A 10,000-nucleotide genomic window follows, 5' to 3' on the forward strand; every position below is an offset into this window, starting at 1 on the left:
CTGAGAGCTGATCCTGGTGACCAAACTCTGAGAAGGTTGTTAGAATGAAGACAATCAGGACGACTAGCAGAGACGCGTTTACATCCTTTAGATCCTGCAGGGGAGATGTTCGTCACCGAGACTGGCACCAAAAGGGAAAGACCTGCCGTCTGATTGGACCACCAGGAGAGATGAGACTCTCACATCATCTCACTGCAGTTTGGTGCTGACAAAACTAGAGTCGAGTGAACGATTCAGACGACAGACTGAATCAAACTGATCCCACGTCTAATGCTGGTTGCTCTTTTAGCTGAACGAGAGCGCTGCGGCTGAAAACATTGCATTTCCTGTGACGAGTCTACTTCAAAATAAAAGTTTTTTTTATTTTTTATAAAAGTGGGGTTTTATTTCACTTGCATGTGAAGAAAACAACTCAGAGAAATAATCATAAAAAAATGATTCCTGTGAGACTCCTTCTTATTTTAGTTTGTCTCGTCTTCTTTTCTTTCTGTTTTCTCTTCCTCTAACCTTTTGGTTTCCTCACTGTCTGACCCTCCTCCTCCAACCTCCTCCAACCTCCTCTAACCTCCTCCAACCTCCTCCAACCTCCTCCAACTTCCTCCAACCTCCTCTAACCTCCTCCAACCTCTTCTAACCTCCTCTAACCTCCTCTAACCTCCTCCAACCTCTTCTAACCTCCTCTAACCTCCTCTAACTTCCTCCAACCTCCTCTAACCTCCTCTAACTTCCTCCAACCTCCTCCAACCTCTTCTAACCTCCTCTAACCTCCTCTAACCTCCTCCAACCTCCTCTAACCTCCTCTAACTTCCTCCAACCTCCTCCAACCTCCTCTAACTTCCTTTAACCTCCTCTAACCTCCTCTAACCTCCTCCAACCTCCTCTAACTTCCTCCAACCTCCTCCAACCTCCTCCAACCTCCTCTAACCTCCTCCAACCTCCTCTAACTTCCTCCAACCTCCTCCAACCTCCTCTAACTTCCTCCAACCTCCTCCAACCTCCTCTAACTTCCTCCAACCTCCTCTAACCTCCTCTAACTTCCTCCAACCTCCTCCAACCTCCTCTAACCTCCTCTAACTTCCTCCAACCTCCTCCAACTTCCTCCAACCTCCTCCAACCTCCTCCAACCTCCTCTAACCTCCTCCAACCCCTCCTAACCTCCTCCAACCTCCTCAACTCTCCTCCAACCTCCTCCAACCTCTCACCTCCTCTCAACCTCTCTCTAACCTCCTCCCAACCTCCTCTAACTTCCTCCAACCTCCTCCAACCTCCTCTAACTTCCTCCAACTTCCTCTAACCTCCTCTAACCTCCTCCAACCTCCTCCAACCTCCTCCAACCTCCTCCAACCTCCTCTAACTTCCTCCAACCTCCTCCAACCTCCTCCAACTTCCTCTAACTTCCTCCAACCTCCTCTAACCTCCTCCAACCTCCTCTAACCTCCTCTAACCTCCTCCAACCTCCTCCAACCTCCTCCAACCTCCTCCAACCTCCTCTAACCTCCTCTAACCTCCTCCAACCTCCTCTAACCTCCTCCAACCTCCTCCAACCTCCTCTAACTTCCTCCAACCTCCTCCAACCTCCTCCAACCTCCTCTAACTTCCTCTAACCTCCTCTAACCTCCTCTAACCTCCTCTAACCTCCTCCAACCTCCTCTAACCTCCTCTAACCTCCTCCAACCTCCTCTAACTTCCTCCAACTTCCTCTAACCTCCTCCAACCTCCTCTAACCTCCTCTAACCTCCTCCAACCTCCTCTAACCTCCTCCAACCTCCTCCAACCTCCTCCAACCTCCTCTAACCTCCTCCAACCTCCTCTAACCTCCTCTAACCTCCTCCAACCTCCTCTAACCTCCTCCAACCTCCTCCAACCTCCTCCAACCTCCTCCATTACTTTACCGGGGATGAGTTTGTCCGGTCCGTTCCTGTTGGAGATTTCCGTGAAGTCTCTCAGGATCTTGGCGGCCTTCTTGGCCTCCGACCTCATGTTGGACGGGATGGGGTTACTCACTGCAGACAAACACATTGCACAGGTGTCATTTTAGCTCGTTCATGAAGTTTTATTTTAGACGCACACAAAGCGAGAAGTCACATCGCTCTTCAAAGACTTGCTTTGAGTTGAACTTATCTTATCTCATCTGTGCCTCAAGACACTGAGCAAACTTCCTGGGGAGCTGATTTATCCAGTTTGATCCTTCGGACTATAAAAAGGTCAGAAACTTCCAGACGGAGTCAAATGTGTCATGTTGTCGGAGCGACCATGAAAACATGATGAGATTCAGTTTAATGTGACATAAAACTGGAATAATCACGCTGAGGCCTCGGTGCTGCAGCTGGAGGCTGAAGGTTAGCTTTGTTAGCTGAGGATGAGGCGTTCAGGCTGCCTCGCGTGTGTCGTTGTGTCATGTGTCAGGAATGTGCTGGTTGCAGCAGGCGGCATGTTGGCAGACTGGTCTCTGTCTGACTGGTCTCTGTCTGACTCAGCTTCACTGTTGGAGGCTCTGAAGCTGCAGGACGACTGGTTCCACCTGAATGTAGCACTTCCTTTAAAAAAGCTCTGTGAGGCTGCGTTTACACACAGCTAATGCTAGCGCCAGCATGCTAGCAGGTGCAATGTTCACCATTTTTGTTGTAGCTTCATGTGTTAGCATGCTAACATCTGCTAATCAGCACTTTTCACCCGGTCCAGCACCAACACGACAGTTAACTGCGGACCTGCTTTACAAACTGAGCTGTAACCACCAGCCATCTTTGAATTTGATCATATTCACTTTGAAGACGGAGGCTGAGGGGGTTCTGGTCGTCATTCAGGAGGTTCTACTGATCTTTTACTGTCTATTCATACATAAGGAGTTTCTACTGGTCTCTGAGGAAGTTGTAGTTGTTTAAGAGGATGTTGTGTATCTCTACAAGGAGGTTCTAGTCATCTTTGGGGAGGTTCCAGAAGTCCAAGAAAACGTTCTAGTTTGTCTATGAGGCGATTATAGTTTATAGTGGTCCCTGAGGAGGTTCTAGTTATCTCTGGTTTGATTCTACTTGCTGAGGAGGTTCCTGTGGTGTAAGATGTTCTAGGTTTCTAGGAGGTAATTCTAGATGACTTTGATGAGGTTCTACTGATCTTTGAGGAAGTTCTAATTGATAATAAAAGGATGTTCTGTATGTATACAAGGTTCTGGCCGTCTTTAAGGGGGTTCCAGATCTCAAAGAAGATGTTCTAGTTGTCATTAAAGAGGTTCTCCTGATCTTTGAGTGTCTTTTTGCCCAGAAGCTAGATGTTTGCATTGGTCTTTAAAGAAGTTCCAGTTGTTTAGGAAGATGTTCTGTGTCTGCGGGGAGGTTCTAGTTGTCTCTGGTTTGCTTCTCCTGGCTGATGTTCTGTCAGGCTTTTCTATTAGTCTTTGAGAAGTCAACTTTACAGAAACAGTTACAACTCGTACATTGATCAGTCAGTCGGTCATGTGACCGTGATGTCGTCTGTTTGTAGCCTAGCATTAGCTTTTTACTGCTACACATTTAATTTACACTTCAAACATCAGAGTGGAGTTCATCTGTGGAGATTATCTGGTGAACAGAACCTGGACGGATCAGAAACTTCACATTATCTTCTGTAATAATCCCACAGAGGAACCAGAGCGATGCTGACTGCAGTTAGCTGCAGACAGTATTGACATAATAAGTATGAAAACATTTCCTGTGATCATCATGATTTTATACATAACGTTTAATTCTCCTGTTTTACTGGAACGTCTTAACATCTGCAGTCCAGAAGACAGGAGACATTAAATAACAAGGTGAGACACACAGAGACACACAGAGACAGACACACACACAGACAGACACACAGACAGACACACACACACAGACACAGACAGACAGAGACACAGACAGACACACACACACACACACAGACACACACACAGACAGACACACAGACAGACACACACACACAGACACACAGACAGACAGACAGACACACACACACACAGACAGAGACACAGACAGACACACACACACACAGACACACACACACAGACAGACACACAGACAGACACACACACACAGACACACACAGACAGAGACACAGACAGACACACACACACACACACAGACACACACACACACACACACACAGACAGACACAGACAGACAGAGACACAGACAGACACACACACACACACACAGACACACACACACACACACAGACAGACACACAGACAGACACACACACACAGACACACACAGACAGAGACACAGACAGACACACACACACAGACACACAGACAGACAGACAGACACACACACACACAGACACACACACAGACAGACACACAGACAGACACACACACACACAGACAGACACACACACACAGACACACAGACAGACAGACAGACACACACACACACAGACAGAGACACAGACAGACACACACACACACACAGACACACACACACACACAGACAGACACACACACACAGACACACACACACAGACAGACAGACAGACACACACACACACAGACAGAGACACAGACAGACAGACAGACAGACACACAGACACACACACACACACACACACACACACACACACACACACACAGACACACACACACACAGACACACACAGACAGACAGACAGACACACAGACAGACAGGTAGCAGATGTCTCCAGCTGTCCATCTTTCCTCTGTACTAAACTAATAAACTTACTTGTGTCTCTTCTTCTCTCTGCTCCGGTTGTTTACCTGCCGACAGGTGAGCTGCGCGAGGCTCTCTCCTCTCTTCACTCCACTTCCGCCTCACCTGACTCCCCTGACAGCCCACGTCACGTAGCGACACGTCACGTGAAGATAAACGGCATTACGGTCAAACGAGCCCACCTGGACAGGTGAGAGGCGGTGGGAGGAGCCAACAGATGATCAGAAACAGAGGTTTTGGAGTTGATTGGCGGATCGAGAGGTGCTGTCAGGGAGCGCGTGGACGGACCTGACAGCAGCTGTGCGCGTGTCCGGACCAGCTGGGCGCGTTCATGAGGGCGGAGCCTCGTTTCCCCTGAGTTCAGTCTCGCAGGCGGAAACTGATTTTCTCTTTCATCCTGTAACAACTGTATGATTCTGTCTGTCAGACCAAACAGCTGCGAAACATCTGGTCAGCTGATATATATTATCTTCTGTATTTACTGCGTAGTTACAACGTTTCAGACAAATGATCTTTTTCATTATTACACTTGTTTGTGTAAAACTAAATGTATCAGTCAGACCAGAGAAGATCTGTCAGACTCACTCATCTTCTCTTTACATCCTCTGAATGCAGTTATTGATTTACACAGATCAGTGACAACAAGTCCTGTTGGAGCTTTTATATATAAGAAGACAGAAACAAAACACAACACGAGGGAAAGTTTTAAACTGAGAAAACAAAAGAGATATGTTTCTTTATTTAAATACATTCACACGTGTATGAAGATGCATTAAAAAATGTTAGCATGAAAAGAAACATTAGCATAAAAAAGAAACATTAGCATAGAAAAGAAACATTAGCATGAAAAGAAACATTACATGAAAAAGAAACATTAGCATGAAAAAGAAACATTAGCATAAAAAAGAAACATTAGCATAGAAAAGAAACATTAGCATGAAAAGAAACATTACATGAAAAGAAACATTACATGAAAAGAAACATTAGCATAGAAAAGAAACATTAGCATGAAAAGAAACATTACATGAAAAGAAACATTACATGAAAAGAAACATTACATGAAAAAGAAACATTAGCATAGAAAAGAAACATTAGCATGAAAAGAAACATTAGCATGAAAAGAAAAACATAACAGTAATGAGAGCAATGACAGTAATAACAGTAATGAGAGTAATGACAGTAATGACAGTAATAACAGTAATGAGAGTAATAACAGTAATGACAGTAATGACAGTAATGACAGTAATAACAGTAATGACAGTAATGACAGTAATAACAGTAATGAGAGTAATAACAGTAATGACAGTAATAACAGTAATGACAGTAATGAGAGTAATGACAGTAATAACAGTAATGAGAGTAATGAGAGTAATGAGAGTAATGACAGTAATGAGAGTAATGAGAGTAATGACAGTAATAACAGTAATGAGAGTAATGACAGTAATGACAGTAATAACAGTAATAACAGTAATGACAGTAATGACAGTAATAACAGTAATAACAGTAATAACAGTAATGAGAGTAATAACAGTAATGACAGTAATAACAGTAATGACAGTAATGAGAGTAATAACAGTAATGACAGTAATGACAGTAATAACAGTAATGAGAGTAATAACAGTAATGACAGTAATAACAGTAATGACAGTAATGAGAGTAATGACAGTAATAACAGTAATGAGAGTAATGAGAGTAATAACAGTAATGACAGTAATAACAGTAATGACAGTAATGAGAGTAATGAGAGTAATGACAGTAATAACAGTAATGAGAGTAATGACAGTAATAACAGTAATAACAGTAATGACAGTAATGACAGTAATAACAGTAATAACAGTAATAACAGTAATGAGAGTAATAACAGTAATGACAGTAATAACAGTAATGACAGTAATGAGAGCAATGACAGTAATAACAGTAATGAGAGCAATGACAGTAATGACAGTAATAACAGTAATAACAGTAATGAGAGTAATAACAGTAATTAGAGTAATGACAGTAATGACAGTAATAACAGTAATGAGAGTAATAACAGTAATGAGAGTAATGAGAGTAATGACAGTAATGACAGTAATAACAGTAATGAGAGTAATGAGAGTAATGAGAGTAATGACAGTAATAACAGTAATGAGAGTAATGACAGTAATGAGAGTAATGACAGTAATGACAGTAATAACAGTAATGAGAGTAATGACAGTAATGAGAGTAATGACAGTAATGACAGTAATAACAGTAATAACAGTAATGAGAGTAATGACAGTAATGACAGTAATAACAGTAATGACAGTAATAACAGTAATGACAGTAATGACAGTAATAACAGTAATGAGAGTAATGACAGTAATGACAGTAATAACAGTAATGAGAGTAATAACAGTAATGACAGTAATAACAGTAATGAGAGTAATGACAGTAATGACAGTAATAACAGTAATGAGAGTAATGAGAGTAATGACAGTAATGACAGTAATAACAGTAATGAGAGTAATAACAGTAATAACAGTAATGACAGTAATGACAGTAATAACAGTAATGAGAGTAATGAGAGTAATGACAGTAATGACAGTAATAACAGTAATGAGAGTAATAACAGTAATAACAGTAATAACAGTAATGACAGTAATAACAGTAATGAGAGTAATAACAGTAATAACAGTAATAACAGTAATGACAGTAATGAGAGTAATGACAGTAATGAGAGTAATAACAGTAATAACAGTAATGACAGTAATGAGAGTAATGACAGTAATGAGAGTAATAACAGTAATAACAGTAATAACAGTAATGAGAGTAATAACAGTAATAACAGTAATAACAGTAATGACAGTAATGAGAGTAATGACAGTAATGAGAGTAATAACAGTAATAACAGTAATGACAGTAATGAGAGTAATGACAGTAATGAGAGTAATAACAGTAATAACAGTAATGAGAGTAATAACAGTAATGACAGTAATAACAGTAATGAGAGTAATGACAGTAATGACAGTAATAACAGTAATGAGAGTAATGAGAGTAATGACAGTAATGACAGTAATAACAGTAATAACAGTAATGACAGTAATGAGAGTAATGACAGTAATGAGAGTAATAACAGTAATAACAGTAATGACAGTAATGAGAGTAATGACAGTAATGAGAGTAATAACAGTAATAACAGTAATGACAGTAATGAGAGTAATGACAGTAATGAGAGTAATAACAGTAATAACAGTAATGAGAGTAATGACAGTAATGAGAGTAATGACAGTAATGACAGTAATAACAGTAATGACAGTAATGAGAGTAATGACAGTAATAACAGTAATGACAGTAATGAGAGTAATGAGAGTAATGAGAGTAATAACAGTAATGAGAGTAATGAGAGTAATAACAGTAATGACAGTAATGAGAGTTCAACACTAAAAACAAACAGCGATCACATACAACAATCAATAACAAATGAAATATGATCAATAAAAGTATAAACAAACATGTGAATATAGTATTTTTTCAACATCAACACATCTGGAGATACATGTTTTCCCTGGACAGGAAGGTAAGTGTAGAGGAAGTGTGAAGAGACATAAAACGGAAATACTAAAGTAGATCATCTTCAATTTGTACTGTAACAGTAGTTACTTTCCAGGTTACACTGATAAATGCTGATAATATAGTGGCTGAAGAAGGGTCTCTGAGGATGACGTTCTCCAGGCTGAAGGAAGGTCTCTGAGGATGACGTTCTCCAGGCTGAAGGAAGGTCTCTGAGAATGACGTTCTCCAGGCTGAAGGAAGGTCTCTGAGAATGACGTTCTCCAGGCTGAAGAAGGGTCTCCTTCAGCGCGTTTTTAGTTAGCCTGTTGTTGGAACCTTGCTAACATTAGCTAACATCATAGAATTAGTGTAATTAAATATATAATGCAACTAAACATGAAAGTGAGCTAACACTTTGTTCCTGAATGCTAACATTAGCTGCTACAAGCTTAATATATTGTACATTTAAATAAGCTACTGTTATCCTGACAGTAACTTCAATATGGACCTAAAGTAACAGAATATGAACAGTTTAAGTGTCATCAAATAATATAAAATACTTTTATATTAAGCTCATGTTAGCTAATTAAATGCTAACTTTAGCAAGCATCAACTGAAATATAAGTCTTTATCAATGCTGCAATATAACGCAACATCCAAAGAGTACTTAGTACAAGTAGTTAAGCTGTGATTACTGGTTTTAATTGAACTTATTGAAGGTACAGTTACATAAATGTCAGCAGAAACAATAGAAGCAGTGAAGGAGGAGCAGCACACTGAGGTGACTAACAGCTGTGGCAGGTAATGACTAATCTGTGATGAATTACACGTGAATCAAGGCCAGGTCTGTCCTGCTACTGTCTACACACACACACACACACACACACTGCATGAACTTTAAATAAACACATACTTGCACTTATTGCTCTTTATACTCGGGGTCACGCACACACGGTGAGTCTCACATACCTGGGAGGGGACGCTTCACTGACAGCTGAGGGGGCGTGGCCAGCATGACCCAGACCAGAGAGAACACAGGTAACGATGTGGTTTGTCAGTGTGAGACAGGTTCGTTAACAGTCTGTCACTAATTGCCACAGGTATCACATGTGAACAGCAGCTGTGTCTTGATTTGCCCAGAGTGCTATTTTAAGCTGAAAAGTCAAACCTGTTGGAGACAGTAATATCCCTCCACCACCTCCACCTCCACCACCGCCTCATCACAGACTCTTCTTCATGTCTGTTTTTGCTGTGACGCCGTCATAAAATGGCAAAAACCACCATTTACCATCCCTGTCCTCTGCTCGGAGAGTTAAGAGTTCCTGGACCACATTGTCTCCCCAGTTTGTAGACATTTTCAGTTGTCGTTCTTCTTCCTTGAGTTAGCTGCTAACTGCTGCTAGCTGCTTTTTAATCTTCTGATCGTAGGTCGCACACCCAACGGACATCAAACAATGAGCGCTGACCTTTGCGTTGCCTGTTTCTTGGCCAAAAAGTTGCACTTGAACACACAACAGAGACGACAGCTGATGGCCGACTAGCTTGTATGGTCTGCACCTGCATGAAAAAGAAACATATCCAAAACACCAGCTGGCAGCAGCCAGCATCTAAAAGAGAAACCAGACTCAATGAGAGCTCGGGTGATGAAAAGCTGTAAAGGATCTGAAGGACTGGGGACAGCATCAGAGGATCTGAAGGACTGGGGACAGTATCAGAGGATCTGAAGGACTGGGGACAGTATCAGAGGATCTGAAGGACTAGGGTCAGTATCAGAGGATCTGAAGGACTGAGGACAGTAT

At 41.5% G+C, this 10,000-nt stretch overlaps 1 protein-coding gene across 1 annotated transcript in view; it reads right to left on the reverse strand.

Moving 5' to 3' along the window:
• The window catches only part of sh3yl1 (SH3 and SYLF domain containing 1), a 12,154-nt gene extending 7,181 nt beyond the window's left edge, over positions 1 to 4,973 (reverse strand). Inside the window, 2 exon segments of the mRNA XM_073495413.1 lie at positions 1,893 to 2,003; positions 4,701 to 4,973. Of these exon segments, the coding sequence (XP_073351514.1) occupies positions 1,893 to 2,003; position 4,701 (112 nt within the window). The 5' untranslated portion in view covers positions 4,702 to 4,973.
• Positions 4,974 to 10,000: the final 5,027 nt, after the last annotated feature.

The sequence above is a fragment of the Pagrus major genome, chromosome 24 (assembly GCF_040436345.1).
Source record: "Pagrus major chromosome 24, Pma_NU_1.0".
In the NCBI taxonomy this organism is placed as follows: domain Eukaryota; kingdom Metazoa; phylum Chordata; class Actinopteri; order Spariformes; family Sparidae; genus Pagrus; species Pagrus major.